This window comes from Amphiprion ocellaris, chromosome 11 (assembly GCF_022539595.1).
Source record: "Amphiprion ocellaris isolate individual 3 ecotype Okinawa chromosome 11, ASM2253959v1, whole genome shotgun sequence".
Lineage (NCBI taxonomy): Eukaryota > Metazoa > Chordata > Actinopteri > Pomacentridae > Amphiprion > Amphiprion ocellaris.
Window position 1 is genome coordinate 9,191,320 of NC_072776.1, and position 21,832 is coordinate 9,213,151.

Below are 21,832 nucleotides of genomic sequence, written 5' to 3' on the forward strand. Positions count from 1 at the left end.
CATTACAAATAAATTAATTCTTGCAAATTAGAAAATGTGAGTCTATATTTGAAACTTGGAAATGTTCATCTGTCTCCTAAGGATCTGTCTCATGAAGAAGTGCAAAGAGTTCTTTTGTCTTAAATCACGATAGAGAAAAGGATGTCAGAGACAGACAACAAATAGTCGAACATAAACTCTGGACAGATTAGTGTGGAAAATAGCTGCAGTTCTGTTTGATGTTTTACAACTGAAATGATTAGCCCATTAATTGTTTAGTCAACTGAGGGAATTGGTGACTAAACTGGTTATGGTTCATGTTTTTCCTCAAAAGTAAAATCCTAGTTAAATAATAAGAGTTAAGATAAGATATCAAATAGTACACACATGGGACATTTTTTCTGCATCTAGAACTATTACTTTCAATACTTTTAACATTTTTATGGTTATACATACTTTTCAATGCAGGGGTTTTACTTGTCACAGTGCAATTTTACAGTGTAGGTTTAATCCTTTTATTTACGTGAAGGATGAATACTTTCTCCGTCACCGCTCTTTACTGAATAAAACCTTTGTGTATCTCTATGCAAAACAAATGCTTAAATATTACTGCGCAATAAATGTTGCTTAACCACCAACACCGACAAACGCCTCAACCCATGCCCTATTGTCTTCTCTTTTAGTGGTCATATTGTCACTTCTGTGTTAGTCTGTGCTGTTGCATCTGCTAAAATGAATGTGTGCAGGAATTAGAGCAAGAAATTAGTTTAGTTTTGGTGAAGTTACCCTACAACAGTGTGTGAAAGCTACAGTCATTAAAAATGTGACTTGCAGTCATGTGGTGAAACCAGTACATTCAGTGGAAATTTCTGTCTTTTTGTAAACAATTTTAGAGAAGCAAAACCACTGAGCCTTTTTGACTTTTAACACAACTCAGTAAAAGCGTGCAGCTGTGTGCAACTAGTTAAGAACAATTCAACTAGGAAGTTATTGGTACATTTCAGATAAGCACCTACAGTAAGTATAAGCTGATCTACTTAGACTCAGGAAAGATTTCATATTTCAGTAACTGATTATGTTAAAAGTATAGTTGCAGTAAATAATGTTAAAGTCTGTTATGTGTTTGTTCCAGCTGAGTTCACTGATTTCAACATCTGCTCAACTATCTGAACCCTCAGTTTGGACATTATCAACTTCCTTACTAAATATATTGTGGCCAAAACATGATATAACATTCATCTGGCTGTGTGAAGAGCAATTTGGGGTTTAATGTCTTGCTCAAGGACCTGCTAGGGATCAAACTACCAGCCATACATGTAATGAGAAGCACTTTTATGTTACCAATCGAGCCCATTCAGACACGCTGTTGAATGTCTTTGAGAAAATCTCCACCAAAGGATTGACTGTGCCAAAACTCTTTACTGCAACAACGCTGTATTTCCCTCCTGCATTGTGGAATCTTCTGAAAAAAAAAACTAAACGACTGTAGTTTGAAGTTCAGAGATCAAGCAGCATGTATTGCCTCCATGCAGACACAATTTGTTGCCTAAGGATTGTAAAAGGTATGGTATTGTTCAGGAAAGGGATAATCTAGTGCTGATAGTGTAGTAGAGGTAAAATTACAGTGGCTTAAACATGACTGGGCAGGTCATTCATTGGTGCACCTGGAGGACAGAATAGCCGAGGCTGGGATGATAGCACAGCATTACTGGGGCTCAGAGGGATGTTCAGGATTGCGCTTTCCCCCGGAGAGTAAAGTTCCATTTATTTTATTGCGATATCACTGTAGTCTAACCTAACCACTTTCTTTAGTCTCGCTAACTTGTCTAAAGAGGACTTTCATCCAAAATGAATTGCTTATATTTGTATGACAATAATTAGACGTTCATGTAGAGTGGTACGAGTTCCTCTCAAATTTTCATTTCTCTTGATTTTTTTTTTGGTGGTATTAGAAAGGAAAAATTGAAAATAGGAATTTAAGTAGAACACAACAAATCAGTGCTTTGACTCGGAAAAAAAAGGGGCTTTTTGTAGATTATCTTCTGCACTGCACCAAGAAAACGCAGTGCAACAAAATGACAAATACAAACATGAATTTGATATTTATATTCTTCTATATTTGACACTTTTCCCATGGTGCATTTATTTTCATGACCTCAATATGTCCTATAGACATGTTAGTTGCTTAAATATAACATAGCCCAACGAATACAGGATCATTCACTTGAATATTTTTTTAACAGTTTCAGAAAATCAGATATTGTCATATGAAATGATATTATGTTATTATATCAGACTAGAACATAAACAAATAGAGGAACTTTGATGATAGTCCTTTAAATCTGGGAAATGAAGATTGCGACTGATATGTACTGAGTAAACTCTTTTACAGTTGGAAAACTAGCCTATAAAGCTTGATTATATGTGGTTATATGTGACACATTATATGTAATTTAAATCACATTAAGCAAGTATACTTTGTCTCCTGCATATTAGAGGAATGTAATTAATTTTAACTTGTGTTTCTATAATATTCAGTTAATTTGTCTGAGTAATGACTCTAAATCAATTTGAGCTTCATTCACTTAATACCACCATTTTAACTTTCTACAGTTTAAGGATATGTAACACTACTGCTCATTATTTGCATACACTATGTGTATTGTGCATGCATGTATTTTCAATATAAAGATTTTTGATAAAGGTAAAAATGGGACATTATGGTATTTAAGCATTGGTCTGATCTATGTGTATAAGTTTTTTTGTTTTTTTTTTTTACATTGTATAGTATTTTCAGCATCGTGTTCTGCCTCTACCAGGATCCAAGGCTGCATGTTTAATCTATTTCAGAATGTTAACATTTCTCAAAACAAAAATGCTGATGCTGACTATGAACAAAAATGTATCATTTTGAATTTAACATTTCGGAATCTTGGCTGAACAAAAACAAGCAAACTGGAGCCAAACTGGATTTTTGACTGTGATGCCAATAATAATATTACATCAGAATAAAATATTAGAGAGATAAAACAAGTCTGTCCATTTGCCTTAATTATCACATTGCATTCATAAACACTTTAGCAACGCTTCGAGCCACTCGGAAGTTACGTCCCTAGTTTTGTGCTTATCTCACTATCCTTTCAACTTAGTTATTTTTCTTAATTGTAAGCTGTCGTTTTTATTCACTTTTTTTAAGTTTATTTGTTATAAACTGACTATTTTAACTTCATCTGTGTGAAACTCTACAGGTTCCGTTAAAAAAAAAAAAACAAAAAAAAAAAAACTAGATCCTGTTGCCACGGAAACACAAGGACCCGGAAGTCCTTCTGATTCCGCGGGTCTTTTGGGACGACAGCTCCGCACAACACTGCGCAGAAATGGCGGGTAAGAGGCTAAACGTTTCCATGCTATAGCTATTCTGTCTTCGTTTGAACGCATAATAATCGACAAATGTACGGTAACGCTGTCGTAACTCCGCCGGAGGTTTAAACTAACGTGTTGAAAACATAACGGGTTAAGCTAGCTGACGCTGCACTGCACAGACAACAGTGGGCCTGTCTGCTAACGCTAGCAGCATGCTACCAGGATATCACAACAGGCAGTGTGTTTGTGTGTTGGTGCAAGGCTTGGATTTCAAGTTGCACGCGTGCTTTTAATATGTGTATGTACATAACGTTAGCTTATACTGTTTGGATGAATTGTTTAGATGGTGTAGCTTACTGTGCTAACTGCTACCTGATGTGTTGACAGAAACAACCTGGCTGTAGCTTACATGGATAGCACGTTTAGTTGTCCGTGTTGATATATTCGGATTAAACAATGGCATGCTAATCTTTAAGGGTCACATTTGTTGCATATCGTTGTAGAGCAACTCAGATGGTCAGAATCTTTACTGGTGTGTGAGCTTTTGAGAGCAGAGGGGTTTACATGATCAAAAATCATGGCATTTATGATCTCAGAACTTTCTGTGTTACATCATGAAGGATTGGAGGAGACGAATGTAACTGCAAGTTGGGGTTAAGTAGGTTAGAGAGTCCTCTATTACTGTGACCAGTCAGCATGAGCTGCTGTGGAGCAGAGTGGAGGTTGTTGACAACATTAGGCAGGAATATTAGTATCCTAATCTCATCTTAGAAAATGTCTACATTGCTGTTATTGTTGGGCTTGAATCTATAGTGCTGTGTAAATAGTTTCCTGTACCAGAGACACTGTGGCTTGACTGCCACAAAGAGGAGCGTCACCTGTATCTCCTGTTCTGTGTTTTGATTTATGACGGAAACCAAATACAGTTGTAGGGGTTTGATCCTGTTTCCTTCAGAGTAAAATCCAGTTAACTGAGAAAAAATGAGCTTAATGTGAGTATGACCAAAATAATAAAAAAAAAAAAATCCTCACGTTAGAAGCTGGAAGCTGTAAATATGGACACTTGGACCTAAAGAAACTAAAATATTCATGTGATGATCAGAATATATGCAGGCTAATTCTTGAAGCAGTATTCTCAAAATGAAATGGAACAGGAGAAAGTGGGTCTATAGAAAGGACTAAACAACTGTTAACAACATGGTTTGTGTTTGTGTGTTTCCTCAGCAGTAAATACCATGGAGAAGAAACTGGCCGAGTACAAATGTGACACAAATGAAGCCATATCCTTGAAGCTGGGTTGGTTTATTTTAACTTTATTATGAATGTTTTGTAAACAGGTACACGTGGTTATGTGGGTATATGTACAATTATGCCATTTTGTGGTACTTTCTCAAATTTCTCTTTTAATTAATTAAATTATTGACCCCAGTCTTCTTTCACTCTCAGTTCGCTTTCCAGAGGATGTTGAAGATGATGGCACCACATTCCACCCTGAGTACAGCCACCAAATCTTTGGAGATGAGTAAGTCATTTTTTGTCATTAAAACAATGCTTCTTGTAATAATGCAGAAATTTGATCACTTCCGATGCATCTTTGTCAGCAGTGCTGCCTGACTTAATGTCCACTCAGATTTATTACTATGTTTTAGGTGTGAGGGACAACCCGTCTTAATATTGAGCTGCCATGCAATGACACAGTAGCAATGTTGGATAGTGTGCTTTGTCTGATAGCAGTTAAAAAAAATCAGTTCCAGTCCTGCTGAGAATATGTCTAGAATAAGAGAGTAAAGTCGGTTCATGCATGATATAGATCTCATTGTTCAAGACTTAAAATAAGGGTTTTTTTTTTCTAAAAATAAAGTGTCACAGTGGAAAATTCCTCATGTATTATTTTTCCCTTTGACATAAAGTGTGGTAAAGGAAAAAATTTGACATGAGTGGAGTACAATAAAAATACTTCATTCTGATATTGTCCTCCAAAAGCAAGCCAGTTCCTCAGTGTTCAGTCAGTCATAATATTCAGCCAGGACACATGGTTGTTGGGGAAAACATTACAATGAATGGTGGTTATTGTCTAATTGCTGGTGTATGTTGTACTCTTACCTTGATGAGAAAAGTGTATGAACACTTGTTGGTCGCAGACCCCTCTTTCCAAAGTGAATGTGGTAAATTCTGCTGTTCAGTTCCATTCTGCATGTAAACAGTAATTATAGGCAGCATGAATTCAAGCTAACTGGAATGGATTAAAGATGCACCGATACAGAATTTCAGGCCTGATAACTGCTAATTATGTGCTTGTTGGGGCCAATGCCAGTATGACAACTGATAATCTTACACATGCACAAACGTGAACAGGAAAATTTAGATCTTTTTAAATGCACAAGCACCAATATTTAAAGAACCTTCACCATTTCTAGAATAAAGAATGAATTCATTTTTTGAAAAGTAGTTTGTAATAATTTCCAATAGCTTATTTCTTTATATTGTAAACTAACGTCAGACATTATTTTCTTCTTGCTTGGTCTCATCCCCAGAGTTTGAAACAATTCCACTATTTTTCAGATACATAGCTACTTAGACCTGACTGTTGCTTAGTTGACTTTATCTTGTGCGCAACAATTCCCTGTATGTTGTTGTTGATATGAATTTGCAAAGTGTAAAACATACAGATTTTGAGCATGAAGAAGGGATTTTGAGCTGACTGTGAGGAGGACAGTTAAAAACACTGCTGTTACAAATTTTTTATGGTCTGCTTGTTGAACAGGTGTTTGATGAATTGCTCAAACAGAGAGACAAGAATCAAACCTCAGACCTGTGTTGTTGTGTTAGCAGCATGTCCACATGTTGTTATCATGAAAACTGTAATATTGGCACAATAGAAATCTTTACATTTTCATACTTATTGGTCAATAGTGTACCAGCTACTGATATATTATGTCCCTGAAGTGGATTCTTTCAAGATCCTGCTGAGGCATGGGTGCATGTCTTTCAAGAATAATCCTGGTTCATTTCAACTTGGCACATTTCTTATTAATGTAGCTATTGTGGCTCTAAGTGTCATCCTAACTTTGCACCCTCCACCTCTGTTGTCGAGATTCAGGGGAACAAGCAGTCACACAGAATAATGTGTAACAGGACAAGTAACGAGAGCCTCCTCCTGCTCCCCAAAATAAACATTATTTTTTTACATGAATCATTTCAAAAGCTTTTCTCTGAGACTGACTGAAAGTAAACACAGAAAGTAGCCACCTGGAGCTAATCCCAGCTGACACTGGGCGAGAGACAGAGTGCACCTGGGACAGGTTGCCAGTCAATCACAGGGCTGACATCCAGAGACTGACAACCATTCACGCTTATATTCACACCTATGGCCAGTTTCAGTTCACCAATTACCCTAACCTTTGGGAAGAAACTGGAGCGCCTGGAGGAAACCCACACAGATTGAACATGCAAACTCCACACAGAGTGATCCCAGCCAGCCGGCACTCTTGAACCCAGAACCTCCTATATGAGGCAACAGTCGCACACAAATTACCTCCTTGTGGGCAAAGGGCCAAGCTCATATGATAGTTGCAGGTTTTATGAATGTGCTAAAAATGAAGACTTTTTTATTCTTGGCTGCATGACTGTAGCTACTTAGAGAGTTTAGCTACAGTTAATTATAGTATCAACAGAAAAATGCATTTGCTGTATAGATTACAAAAACATTCTCTGGATTTATGGAATTAAAATTGTAGAGGGACAAATTACAGAGAACTGTGCATTGGAGGCTTTAGAATATTACAGTGTCTGCTTGATAATTCACAGAAGATAACAGGTTGCACAATAAAACTAATTTATCGTATTATTAGTATAATAAATTTCATATAACAATATGTCAGAAGAAATACCATAAAAGGATGAACAAGACCCGAGTGCTTTTCTGTGGTAGTGTTAGCATGAAATTAAGTCTCCAACAGTGGAAAACAGCCTCTCTGCTGTAACATGGGTGAGAACATGTACTATTCTAGGAACACAGGTCTTAATAGACCAAATTGGTTTCTTTCTTCCACCAGAGGTTTTGTACAATTCTGCAGAGTGTATTGGTCAGGTGATCTTGATTCTTAGTGCTGGAGTTTCGTGCTGCTTTCTTACTTTATTTTCTGTTAGTACAAAATCAGAATTTTAGTCTAAGAGGAGGCCTGTTACAGTAACTACTTGATGTTGGTTTGCTTAATTTACGACCCAGCTGACGCATCCTAGCTGTTTCTTATTATTTTTTAGTCTTTATGCTAAGCTAAGCATGTCCTAATTTCACTGTGAATAACACTGAGATATGAGATTGATAATGATCTCTTCACTTCTCCCTGAAAGAATATGTTTATCTTTAAACTACTGAGCAAACCTGCCTACTGTTTCACTTATCTCCTGATTCATTAAGTTGTTTTTTTTTTTTTATTACTTCTCTTTGAGGCCCTTAATACTAAGCACCTATTGCTTAAACATGTCCTTTTACGTAGTTTAACACTTTTCTTACTTTAACCTGTTGCCCTTCTTTAAATGTATGATTAAATACTTTAAGAACAAGGACAAAAATGGATCCAAACTTCTTGTATGTGCACAAATATTTGGCCAGTAAAGCTGACTGAGTATGCTATTGAATTGGACTGGATATGTTTGTACTAGCATGCCATCTTTCATGATGGAAATCATGAAGTAAAGTTAGACGCAGAGAGGAACCAGTCATGTGAGCGTGAACAGTAATTCGTCTTGCACGTTATTGTCGCCTCACAAAAAGCTGTTAAGAGTTGCATTAGGACTGTAATCTGATGCACAAAAGAGGCGTTGAACCTGAGCAGGGCTACATTATTGGCAGTGACACCTGTGCCTGTGTGTAGACTTACAGTAGCATGTCATTATGCTCTAAATTGCATTTCCAAATTAGTCAAAACTGGGATTGGTTATTTTTGCACTTGCTGCAATCAGCTCAAAGGGAACTCTGTAATTGGGGCATTAATTATTTCAGCAAGCGTAATTGCTAGTAAACCTTAATCACACAGTTGCATAATGATGAATCTATTTTGTCATAAACTGCTAGTGATATAATGATGAAAAAAACAATGCAACAGAGTGAAATAAGTGACCTACAGTAAACATTTATTGTTCCCTCCAGGTGTATATTTAACAATTTTCATGGAATAGATAATCAGATGTTTGTTATTGTCCCTCAGCTATAAATGTATGCTGGACTGCACACTGCATGAAACTTAGTCAAACATTTTGTAACATTACTAGGACTTTTAATAATCTCCATATTTTTTTCTGTAGTGAGGTCGCGTTTGGGTACAAAGGTCTTCAGATCCAGCTGTTCTACACTGCTGGAAACCTGAGCACCCTCTTCAAAGTGAAATATTCCTCAAAGGTCACTGAGACATTCGACTGTGTGGAGGTAAGATGTCTATGTCCTTTTAATTTCACTGTTAAGAGTCAGTGCAGAATCACTGCTCACTATATGTGACAATAGGCAACCATGTTGGGTTGATTGTTTATCACCATCAGTAGTGCCTGAAACATGCACAAGTGTTAATAATTGATGGTAATACTTTGCCTCCTCCTGAAATGTACCAAAAGCTGCTCTGTTATGTTTTAAATACCAGAGTCTTAAGATGGATGTTGCAGGTGGTGATGAATTTTACATGCTGAGTGAATCATGAACTTTTTTAGGTGAGAATCTTAAATAGAAATCCCCTCATTGACTTTCCATAACTGACTGAGTTACCAATGTCCAGTTCTAACAACTAAAGATCAAGATATTTTGCTGAGGAGTCGACTGATTGAACCAAAACTAAAAAGCGAGTAAATATTTGGCTTTGATTCATCATTTGGCAAAAAACAGGAAACTTAAAGTAGACTAGTTGCTTTGTGACTGTGTAAGAAAGTACTTGTCTGTTACAAGAAGGACCACAGTGAGCCAAGAAAACCTTGTTCAGTTAAAATTGAAAGAAAAAATCTCCATGCTAAGACTAGATTAACTAAAGCAGCCTCAGTACATTAAGTATACTCTACCTGCTAGCTTTACTTGCCAACATTATGAACAATATATTCAATTATTTTAACCTAGTAGTTGAATCAATAATTCCCATTTTGATATTATTTTTCAGAGAAGAGCCTTCACATCCAGCTTGGTCTGTTTGTAGATTCTGTTACTGGTAGATGCCATGAAAGCAGGTTCCTGGATGTCCCTGTCGCTATAAAACAATTCATATTATTCAATGCAGTATATTGAAATATGGTAATTCTCATATGGTCAAAAGTCTCAAGGAACTTGGGGTACAACCTAATGCCGACAGGGTGGCCTGCCATTCCTAAATAGTATGCCATGTTGGTTGTTGAGCTGTGAAATGCTGTTATTCTTTTTGGCCGTCTGTTTTAATAAAATACGACGACACTGACAACATCTTTGACACGGTGTCAGTTAGTTTGTAGCTGACTCAAGTAAATGTTCAGTAAACATCAGTGATGACTAGCAGTTTCCATTTTATCATAGATTACACACAAAAAGCCATAATATTAGTCCAATTTTTTTTTTTTATCACAAGGAGTGTTTTTTTCTATCTAAAACAGCAGCTATCACATAAATAAATGTTCTGTGCTTGAGAGTTGGTTGACACAGCTGGCAGGAGGAGATTGTCTCATGGATATGAAGAGGGGAAACTACTGAACTACCTATTTCTTCGTATCCCTCATGTAATCAGTTGCAACTAAAGGTTTGCATGGCGTTACGGTGACATTTTGCACGACCTGATTTTATTATTAATTATTCATGACAGTTTGGGAGACAAACCTTCCTCCAGTAGAGAGTATGTTTCAAAAATTTTGGGTCACTAAGTTCAGTCTTTGCTGTTTTTTGCCCTCAGGTTTTAAATCACAAAAGGTGAGCCCAACAAGGAGTCAATATGTCAGATTTGCAGCAAAAAGGTGGCAGTCAATGGTGCCACTAACACTACACAGAGGCATAGAATGAACTAGTGAGAGAATTAAATCATAGTAATCCTAATTTTCAGGCACTTAAGTCTCAAGTAAGCGGAGACTTTGCAGTGAGCTGTCTACAGTATTTACAGACAAACTGAAAAAATATGGCACAGCTGTAGTCTGACCTGAGCATCGAGCTGCAGACACTGTTGGGAGGCCACCAAGGTGCTGTAGCTCAGAAAGACAGTGCATTAGACATTTGTCCGCTGAGTGCTGCAAAGTGGAAGATTGCTCCATGAGACCAAGACTGAGCTTTCTGGCCAGCACATTAATAGCTATATTTAGCATATTCAAACACGTCACATCAGCAGAAACAAACCAGCCCAACCAAGAGGCCTGATGGTGGCAGCCTCATGATGTAGAGATGCTCCTTTGCATCAGCTGTCAGAGGGTCTGTAAAGGTAGACTGGAAAATGAAAGCAATGAATTACAGAGAAACACTGGTGGAGAACCTGTTGTAAAACAATACAAGTTGGAATAAAATTGCTCTCACTGACGACTTAACAAGATATCTTATGCTTAAACTAATTAAACCTAATTCAACAGTCTAAATCCTACATATTATAGCTATAAAGGTTATTTTGTGTTTAAATGGCTTCACAATAGCGATTGTTGAACTTCAACTGTTGGAGGCTTTAGTTTGTGGTTTACTCATTTATATCAGAGAGTGTGGGCAAGATAAATATTATTGGTTATTTCAAAATTCTTTTTACTTTGTCATTAAACGATATTTTACTGTTGTTCTGTGTCAATAAGCTAACTTAGCTCGCTATTATAAAACTGTAGAAAATGGGAAAAGACTCAGGAGGAACGGCTTAAAAGCACTGTAGTAACTGTGATGCATTTGGGTAATCTGAAGGAAAAGACATGTATTGTTTTTTTTTTGTCAGTAGTTTTGAAAATGTTAGTTTTGAGTTACTAGCGTCAGATGTAATTTGTGTTTTTTGAACTAACAGCAGGTGACGGCAAAAGTGAAAATGGAGCAGGATTTTATTTTATTTGTCAAAACATACTGAAAACAACTCGACATATCAAAGTACTGAACAAAAGGTGCCCTTATTAATCTGAACTTCAGCAAATCAAGCGGTAATTTTGATAGACAAACACAAGGCAGCTTTCCTGAGTGGCTGCCTCCATAATTGTGCGATCAATTACTCTTTAAAGGGAGTAGATAGACCTAATGTACTCTTTTCTTGTTTCTTCCCCAACTGAGGGACCTCAAAGCCTCTCTCAGGGGTGACATTATTCCAGTAAGAGATCTCCTGTTTTGTTAGACTAAATCTCATCCCACTATGGCCCCCTGTGCCGGTACACTAATCCTTCTCCGCCCTGTCGGAAAAGAATGGTTTCAAATGGTTTTGTATGTGGGGACTAACGCAAGGCATTGATTTTTAGCGTTTTCTGTGATTGAATCAGCAGGGGAAGTAATGTGACCCGGTGGGATATATTGTACATTTATTTTCAGGACTGAATTATTGCTCAAGTTATTGACAGTCAAGACCGTTTGGGTTGAATATGACTTTCTGTATTGCTCTAGTTTTTATTTTTAAAGGATGCATTTATTTCATGCAATGGTTACTGCATTTATTAACTTATTGCTCAGCTGATGTCTTGATAGTTAGTTTAAATGTTTTTCTGAGAGTAATTAATATGTAGAACTTTCAGCATTTTTGTAAATTGCCTGGCACAGTTATTTACATATCAACAGCTAGTATTTGGATAAAAGCGGACAGTAAAGTGAAATGCTTCTCCTGGGGACTTCACAAAAGACCACTGGCACCTTTGAATATTTCCTGAAGCTGTCAATGCAGCAAACATGCAAAACGAATACCAGCATTAGCGAGGGGCCCTACTGAGGTCAAATGATTCAACTTTGGGACATCTGTCCTGTCTGGAAGCAGCGGGGGGCTTCCATACTGGACAATGTGGTCTTTAACTGGGGGTAGTGGGAGCGCTGGTAGAACTTGTAAACTCACGAGGATTTAGCATTATTGTGGATGCACTGAAATTACAAATAACCCCCCAGAGCGGTGGTGCTTTCTTTCATCTTTGGCAACTCCAGGGGGGGAAAAAAGAAGGAAAAAACCCTATGGCAATCAGTTCCCTGTTTTTAAACGTAAAGAGAGCCATTACACTTTTTGGGAACATGGTTTGAAGCCGATATTCAAACTGAAATGTGATGGCGATGTGTGCTGCTACTTAGTGTTCAGCGTTGACCTCTGAGTGTTCACCTTGTTAAGGGCTTGAGTGCAGCTGGTGTAGAGGCAGCGAGCGAGAGGAGCAGCAGAGTTCAGGCTGCATCTGAAGAGTGTTTGTCTCTGAGTGCATGTGGCCGGTCGGGGTGCGGTGCAGCTGGTGAGAGAAGAGAGACGAGGGGAGGCAGAGATGGAGTTGATGCAGCTGCCGCGTTGATACAAGACTCGGATCAAAACTCACCTTTTAATCAGCCAAAAACACCGTGGTGCTGGACTTCTCCCAGAACGCTCTGATTTAGCGCCAGACCATTTGTGCACATGTGCTGGAAACGGGAGGAAATTGTAGAATACCTGTAGTCTTTCCATTAAAGTATTTACATTGGACTCATAAATCATGAGGATGTGTATTTCTTTCACTTAAAAAGTTTCGACTTTAATTAAAAACTGCCAAATTGCTGCAAATTTTCAGCGTAGCATGGCCTTTGGAGTGGATTAAACAGATGAAATAATACCAACAGAGCAAATTAGATAGTTTGTACTCCCTTTGTACTTATTGTTAGAAATCAAAGACATTAACAAACTGTTCTAAAGGAACATTGTTAAGTTATATTCATGCCAAACTAAGGCATCTATTCTGGAAGGCTGTGCAATTTAGTGTCTAGTATGTAGGAGAGTGCCCAGGACAAAAGGACTTGTTTGTCCATGGCCTTTTAAGTGTGGTCCTTGTTCCCTAGAAATGTGGCTGAACAATTACAATGGTTAAGAGGCATTCAGCTGCAGGTGCATTACTTCCAGTTAGATATTAGCTGATGTCTGAAAGGGAGGAATTAGCAGTATGTTGTATTAGCCTTTTGTAGTGCATTTTGCTCAGACCTTCTTCATTTCCCAGTTTTCAATGCTGAGCAGCAAGGGTCTCTGTGCCGAAATAATGCCCATCACACATGTAAATGGTGTGAAAGGGCTGCTTAGCAAAGTGTTCTCATGTCAATCCTTGTGGAAATGGATACAATGCAAACATTACAGCTGAACTAACCACACGTTGCACTGAGTAAAAAGTCCTAGGGTAGGGCCCCTTTGTCTATGAGGCTCTTTGAAAACGCAGGGGCAAATTCATTTGATTGGGTTCACTTGGCAGGATTAGAGGAGAGGCCTCTATTATGGATGCCCAAAGGTTTGTTAAGTTGAGATCAATTCATAAGATTTTATTTCCCAGTGAGAAGCAGAAATGCGTTTATTGTGGCAACTTCATCACATATTCATGGTTTAACATAAGTAGTAAATGTACGGATTTAAGTGGCCTTTTCACCGGGGAGGGGAGGGGGAGGGTGCTGCTGCAGTCTCTGCTCAGCTGACAGTTTTAATTGCCTAATGGTTTTCCTTTCACTGCCACAAAACATGTATGCTTCCAGTTTTATTTTGCACTTTAAACAAAATAAAACTGCCTAAATTAAGAACAAAAACAAACTCTACACGCAAAGTCATTTTTAATTTTGTTTGAAAATGCTTCACTGGCTGTAATTAGGGAAAATCTTAAGCTAGCTTGTCCTCTATCATTCTTATCTGCTTTCTGAATTGCTGAATTGATTCTCATTGTGTTTTATAGCCCGATGATGTTGAAGGGAAGATCCGGGAGATCGTTCCTGCTGGATTCACCTACAACACTGATGACTTCATCTCGCTGCTGGAGAAGGAGGCCAATTTCAAACCCTTTGGCACCCTGCTTCACACGTACACCGTTCACAGCGAGGAGGCAGGAGAGTTCACATACCAGATTCACAAGGTACCAGAGAAACTCGGGACTTCTTTTAGATTTTAACATCACTTTTAGCGTAGTTTTAATTAGTCTACTCCTTAAACCATATTTGACATTTGTGTTTGCTGTTTGCCCCAGGCTGATATTGCCTGCCCGGGATTCCAAGAGTACCACGAGCGCCTGCAGACCTTCCTCATGTGGTTCATAGAGACTGCCAGTTTCATCGACGCAGATGACGATCGTTGGGACTTCTTTCTTGTGTGAGTGCCCTCCTTAATTGACATCAAACCCCCCCAGCCCTACCCTACAGCCTTTATTGTGTCATTGAAAAACAAAGCCCCCCTTTGAGGCGCTTGTGACCAATTACCAGGCCAGTTTGATTATATTTCCCTCCGTAGGAGAATTGTTGATCAGGCAAGAGCTTCCTTTGTGCCAAAAGCCCTTTTCAGATTTTTCAGGGGCAAGAGCTGAATTGAATACTGTTGTCTTTTGAAACACTGAACAATGTCTTAACAGTAAAAAGAGCCTCTGCCGGTGTTTTCTTTACCCTGGCACCTATTAATAGTGACAATGGGGAAAATGGACTGAAGTGATTTTTGAGGAGCTCAGTCCCTCCTCCAACTCCTTCTCTTCCTCTAAGTTGCAGTACTCCAATTAAGTGCATAATGTATTCAGTTTGTAGCAGGTGTACCAATCGGGCCCTGGCTGCTCTAACATGCTGATGTTGGGGGGTGAGGGGTGGGCACGAGAACAGAGGGGCTAAAATGGACACTGCATGGGAGTGTGCCGGTAATTGACCTGTTTGCCTTTGTGTTTTATCTGCAGATTTGAAAAGTACAATAAAGATGGGGAGACTCTCTACGCAACTGTTGGCTACATGACAGTTTATAATTACTACGTGTACCCAGACAAAACCCGACCACGTGTAAGGTAATTGCTGGGGCAGCACGTGCCTTCCCATTCTTTTGTATGAAAAAGGAGTGGAAAATTATACATTTCTTTATCCTCTTCCCAAAGAGCCCAAATTACTGGCTTATATAGCCAACCATTCAACCAGATTTTGTTTCACTACCAAACCAGGGTGATTTGTATCTGAAAACAACTTTATATTATTATAGATAAGCTTTTGATGTGATTTGATTTGTTGTATTGATGGATCAGTGTAACAATCTATTATTTCCTGCTTTCAGTCAACCAGTGTCTGTTCCTACTCAGAAAAACAACTCTTAATGCCACCTAAATGTGTTTTGCAACTAACCTGTATCCACACTGGCTTTATGTTTTGCGTGTATGTCTGACCTTTAACTAAACAGCCAAATGCTGATCCTGCCTCCGTTCCAAGGAGAGGGTCATGGAGCTCAGCTTCTGGAGGCCGTGCACAGATTTTACTGTGGCCTGCCCAAAGTGCAAGACATCACAGGTGAGCATCGCATTATTGCTTCTTTTTCTTAAAATGTTATTTACTGTGTTGAAGAAGGTGGGATAAACATTTAATCTAAGATCCAGGCATCACCCACGAACAGTTTAAATGATTTTTCTCTGCAGTTGGTGGATCCAGACGGTGAGTTAATTTGGAAGGCTGGCTTGTATACTAGAATGTGCTCTATTGAAACTAGTTGGATCGAAATAGACGCTTTGCATGCAGACGGAGGATGAATACTAAAGAGGCATCCCAGCTTTTTCCTTTCACAGTGAAAACCTTTTCAAGAAAGAACTGTAAAATTAAACGGAGAATATGCAGAAGGTTCCTCGTCTGAACTTGAGTAATGTTTCTTCTTTGTGTTTCATAGTGTAGGTAGCTTATTTTAAAGTTTTAAGGTTTGAAAAAAATGTTGTTTTTTTGTCATATAGATATAAAAGTGTAGTTAGTAAGTGTATTATGATATCTGTTTCCAGCTGAAGACCCCTCTGAGAACTACGTGAAGCTGAGAGACTTTGTGCTGGCGAAGCTTTGCCAAGGCCTGCCGTCCTTCGCTGCAGACAAACTGCACCTCGGCTTCTCAGCTGACATGGTCAAAGAGGCACAAGAGAAGCTGAAAATTAACAAGGTGATGAACAGCGTAAACAAAATGTAACAGACAAATATATAGATACTGTTTATAAATTCATGTGTTCTCACAATGTAGTTTTGTCCAGTTGAACTTGGTCATGTCAGACAACCTGAGGAGACTTCTGAACAACAGCTCTAACCCCCAAAATATTTATTCTCCTGGGTTTTATACCAGAAAACCAAATAATCTCCACATTTAAGAAGCTGTAGCTCGCAAATGTTTCATGTCATTGCTTGGTAAATAATTAACAGGGTTATCAAGATTGTTGTTTAACACAGTTCATACAGTCACATAAATTCAGCAAAACAAAACAAAGCAGGCATTCTCAATGATACTGTAATAACTACAAAGACTTAATTCCAGCTGCTTTTGAAAGAATATAATTTTTCAATTTTTGTAGTAATAGGCAACTAAAGTAAATGTGGGTAACTTTAAAGTCATAGTTTCTCAGTTAGTAATGTGCATGATTAGTTAACTAAGAGACTAAACTTGCCTCCCTCCCTAGTCAGCACCAGATAGACAGTTGGTTACACTAATTATTATTTTATTATTGTACAGTGCAAGTTCACTGTTGCATATCAGGTGTTACGCAGCCACCTGTCACGAGTGGAAGCCACTGAGCTAATGTACGAACATAGGTTGTGTCCTAATGAACTGACATATAAGCAATTGACCGGAGCTATATACATATGTATGTATATATATATAAAAACCACAGTCAGTGTGGACATGTGAACGCTAACCTGCAGCAAAATAAACTGCTGGTTCACATGAAGTTGTTCACCTACAGACGCTGTGATCAATCCCACTCGATCTGAAAAGATAACGGAGCTTGTGACATGAATTTCAGAAGCTTTTAAGATACGATTTGGTTTTTCAAGAATGCAAATAACAGTTGACTAGCTTGAGCTCATTTTGACTGCTTTCTAAAAATTTCCGTTTAATCATCAGGGAACTTAGTTTTTACTTACATCCCACTTCTAAATGCACATGAATACTTTTACTTGATAGTCTCTCTTCTCCCCAGTGTCTTTTGCAAAACTTTTAATATCCCTATGTTTAGCAGTTCCACTTTCTTGCCTGAAATGCCTTCATTCTATGTTGGTTCATGCAGCTACTTAAGTAAATGGTAAAAGTAGCAGCTTTTGTTGGAAAAAAAACTGCAAGTAATTAGTTGCCTGATTAATCAAATGCCCTTTATTTGACGAAAGACATTCAGTCGCCGTTGTTCTGGGCTGTGTGTTTGGCTCCTGTTGAGGCATAATGGTTTAAAAATAATGAAATGAAAAATTATTTTAATTAAAGTGTTCTCTTTTTTTTCCACAGAAACACGCGAGGCGAGTGTACGAAATCCTGCGTCTAAGAGCCACAGACATGAGTGATGAAGTAAAAGCGAGAGAGTACCGCTTAGAAGTGAAGAAGAGGCTATTTGGACCCTACAGGGTGAGGTTTTAATTGTCACAGCTCCAGAGAAGAATACTTTACATGTCAGTGTGGAGTGGGTCAGGATGACGTTCTGAGTGATTCCCTCACGTATTCAAATAAATCTGAATGTCAACTTGTCTCTGTTGCTGTCAAACAAGAATCCAGTGTGCAGTCTCCACCTTTTGTTAGCATAGCATTATAGCTGTTTTGTGTAGGAAGAAAAAAAAGGCCCAAGTACAGCTTACAGTCCTGTGTTGTCACTGTTTATTATGTTACCTTTTAAAACAGCAGAAAAATTGATCTTCAGTCCTGTGAAAATTGATAGATTACTAGTGCTGTATTGTTACAACCACAATAGGGCGCACCAGGCGTCTGTGGTTTTGCTGCTGCTGGAGCTTTTTCCTATTCAGACACATGTCATTAGTCAGGATTTGCATTTCTTTGGGAGAAATAATTTTCATGAAAGTGTGTTTAAAGCACTTTGTCAAAAAGCTGCGACTATTCAGAATTCAGTGCTTTTCCAAAAGCGGTGCAGCTTTTTTTTTCTTTTTCGTTGTTTTCTCATGTTTTTCTGAGCAAGTTTCTTTGAGGTTCAGACATTTGGTGTAACAGACGTGAGCCTGGTGAACAGAACATGTTCAATGTGTCTGATTCTGTGCCTGACTTGACAGTGGGAAATACTGAGTAGTTCTGTGCACCAGAATAACTACCTACATCCTGTTTGCTTGTGACATTTTATGTTTGAGCTGCTCACTGAGACTTTGCATACCATCCATTAGAGAATTTGCTGTCAGCAGTGTAACCACATGTCTCACGAAAAGGCAGAATCTGACATGGAAAAGACCTATGTGGTGAAGTGGGAAGGAGGAATTCCTTGGGAGAGTGGCAACGAAAGATCTGGTGGCCAGATGCAGGGCGATTTTCCTTCCCTGAGGAGATTTAGCATGTAGTTAGTCAGATGGCAGAGGCCGCTCCTCTGTGAATGTGAGAGGGATTATACATTTCTGCTGTTGCTCTCCCAAGTCCCCAGTGACCATGTATACATGCATGTGCATGCAGGTTTTTCACACAGCAGAGTTCATTGGACTTAGTGAAACTGTGCTTTGTCTGTCCACATCCAGAAACCTGCAAAAATCTCCGTGTTTTGAGCCATACTTTACAAAGAGTGTATAAATCGCCTGGATCCTCCTGTTGCACAATATGATTTTTTCAAACTCTTTGATTCAACATACAGAATGACCTCTTAATAGACATCTTGACTCTTCCAAAGCTACAGAATGAGGCCAGAATGAGACTGTTTATGAGTCTGGTACCACCATCTTCAGAGAGAACTGTATTTACATTACTGTTAGAGTTGTGCTCAGCATGAGTATCACCATTACTCACATGTTAAGGCTCTTTACCAATTAGACTGCAAATCTCTGGGTTCAGCCTCCCTCTGTTTAAAAGAGGGCTTCAGGGAGTGTGTGATCGATTATTGGAATGTATGATCCCTTTTTTTAATAGAGTAACCTACCAATTTTCTATTAATGACCTCGGCAGTTGAAAATGTTAAGTGTCGATTAATGGATTTGTGTGTTACGCAGTCTAGATGAACCACAGAGCTAGACTCGTTTTCCACGGCCTGAATCCCAAATGTTGTTAATGACTTACTACTGACTTGTAAAACATTCTTTAACATTCGCAAAATCGTTGCTTTTTTTGTAGTTTTATGAAACTATATATAACCACAACAAAACTTCTGGTAGAAGATATTACAGAGTCTTAAATTTCATTCACAAACCTCTTTGATTCCTTCTTGCCAGTAACATCTATAAACCTACATGAGTGTGATGGTGAATTGTCCTAGATCTGTAATCAATAGAAAAAAATACTAAAACACTGTTGCAGCTACTACTGACGGTGGCAACAATACAAAGGACTTCAGTAATTGACTGGTATGATTGTAACAACTGCGTTAAACATGCAAACTGTGCAGACACCCTCTAACTATCACATGTTGCAAATTAAAAACGGAAACAGTTTGTAACCAGTTTATAATGGCTACTTGTTCAGACTGTCAGCCCAGATCTCTTTTTTTGCAAATCTAGATTGATTTTCAAAACCTAGACAACAGAGAAACGCATTTCTAGAGCAGATTTGGAGATGATTTGAAATGTCAAACTGATTTCTACAGATGTCTAAATTCAGAAGCTCTCGCCACACAAATTGCATTTCAAAGTGTCTATTGTGTCACTCGCAATGCGACGCACCGCTACAACATCAAATTCTGAGCGACGAAAGTGCTAAGCAGGATCCAGCAGAGTGGTATGGAAGGTGACATGTAAACAGTCTCTGGACAGAGGCTGAAATATGTTCTCTGCTGGCACTCTAGGGCAGGAGGTTTCTTTACAGGCACAGCTGGAAAAAACCTCTTGTGTCACCATCATAATTCCATAGTTACCAACGCTTATATAGTTACCACAGCAACCCATGCGTATAGGTTGGACACGCAAATCTGATCGGATCACTTGCAGAATAGAAGTGCAGTCAGTTTATACTGGAGATTTGATTTGAGAAACGTATCTGATTTGCCTGAAGATCGAGACAATAATCTTCCCACCTAGTGAAAATAAATGAAGCTACCAAGTCGGAGGGTAGGATGTGACGCGTTGTACCTGTGGTCCAGACATTTAAGGCAGTATTGGGATGTTTTATTCACTGTAGAGGTGTGTGCATATTTGTCATGTATGCCAGTGGAAGAAGTGATCACACTAATGTCTTTTTGCTGTTTTTGTTGTGCAGAAGAATCAGAGGGAGCTGGCGAAGATGAGGAAGTGTCTGCGGCCGGAGGAGCTGGTGTCCCACATGGGTCAGATGGACACTCAGACGCAGCACGAGGAGCTGGAGAAGAGTTATCAGGTCGTCGTGGAAGGCTACAGGAGAATCATTGAGAGGCTAGCGACGCAGGCCTAATCAGACTGAGATACCGCTGGCCTGGAGCCCACCCACTCAACATACAGGTGCTCTGCCCAATCTGTACAAAGCCCACATCACTACAGACTTCTGCTGCAGCCGAGTAGATGCGCTATCACTGTAACACAGTCGTTGTTCCCATTGAAGAGTGTCACAGATGTATAGTAGCTGGTGAAAGGCTGCAGCAGAAAAAGCCTGTCTGTTTCCCAGCTGATGTCGATACAGTAGGGGAGGTGAATAGTGAAGCTGGAGGGTGTTCAATCGCATCGCGTGAGATTTAAATGATAAAAAGTTCACAGGTGATCAGAGGTCCACTGTTCAGTGGAGAAACCCTGCTTCTTCTCCATGATAGACATTTTTGTAAAAGACCTTTTGTCTAAAGAGTTCCCGGCGTGTGTTTTGAAACACTTCATACTGAAAATTAAAAAAAAAAAGCGGTTTTGTATATTGTTCAAATGGGGTGATTCTTATTGTTAAGGGGAAAAAAAAATAAAACTGAACAACTGAGTTTCTGTTTTTGTCATTTAGGTTTAACATTCTGAGATTGTGCATTAGCATAATAAAGAGTATTCCTAAAAAATACTAGATAAAGAGACAACAAGACAACAAATACAGGCAAACAAAAAATAAGTTAATAGTCGTCACATTTAATGATCAGTTTCTTTAAAAATGTTTGAAAAACACAGAAGGTTGTTTACAGCTGCTGCAGGACTGTAAGGATTAAAAAAATTGCCACATTTTCAAAAATCCAAACAAAGTTGGCCGGTCATCAGCTACCCGGAGAGGTAGCAAAAACAATCTTTTTTTATTTTGCATTGGATGATTTTTTAGGGAGTTTTTTTACCCACATGTTTAGTGTCATGAATAATTTGAGAATATATCCAGAACAGCAGTTAGCTGTGCAACATGATTGGATCATCGGAGAAAGTGATTAACTCTGTGACCTCAATGTTTTCTTCCACATAAGATGTAAAAACTCAGGTTAGAGGTCCGCCAGCTAATATGGAAATCATACCTTATTACAGAGTTGCGTTACGATATTTCACTGATTTGCACTTTTAAACATTGATGTATGAACGGTAAAACCAAAAAATAAATGC

At 38.6% G+C, this 21,832-nt stretch overlaps 1 protein-coding gene across 2 annotated transcripts; it reads left to right on the top strand.

Annotated features, from left to right (window-relative positions):
• Positions 1-3,281: 3,281 nt before the first annotated feature.
• Positions 3,282-21,239, top strand: hat1 (histone acetyltransferase 1). 2 transcript variants are annotated; one of them, XM_023290745.3, is made up of 11 exons: positions 3,282-3,363; positions 4,570-4,638; positions 4,789-4,864; positions 8,650-8,770; positions 14,152-14,328; positions 14,440-14,561; positions 15,127-15,231; positions 15,615-15,721; positions 16,198-16,349; positions 17,679-17,795; positions 20,562-21,239. In XM_023290745.3, exons 1-11 carry the CDS (start codon positions 3,357-3,359, stop codon positions 20,730-20,732), a joined length of 1,224 nt encoding a protein of 407 aa, XP_023146513.1. In that variant the 5' UTR covers positions 3,282-3,356; the 3' UTR covers positions 20,733-21,239. The 2 variants fall into 2 exon arrangements, with proteins under 2 accessions (XP_023146513.1, XP_023146512.1); XM_023290744.3 differs by having other exon boundaries at positions 3,286-3,363; positions 4,567-4,638.
• Positions 21,240-21,832: the final 593 nt, after the last annotated feature.

Excerpts from the sequence above, each read along its gene's own strand:
- hat1 (XM_023290744.3), top strand. Across the intron at positions 8,771-14,151 it reads AGACATTCGACTGTGTGGAG|CCCGATGATGTTGAAGGGAA; the intron begins GTAAGATGTCTA and ends TGTGTTTTATAG. Across the intron at positions 14,562-15,126 it reads CGTTGGGACTTCTTTCTTGT|ATTTGAAAAGTACAATAAAG; the intron begins GTGAGTGCCCTC and ends TTTTATCTGCAG.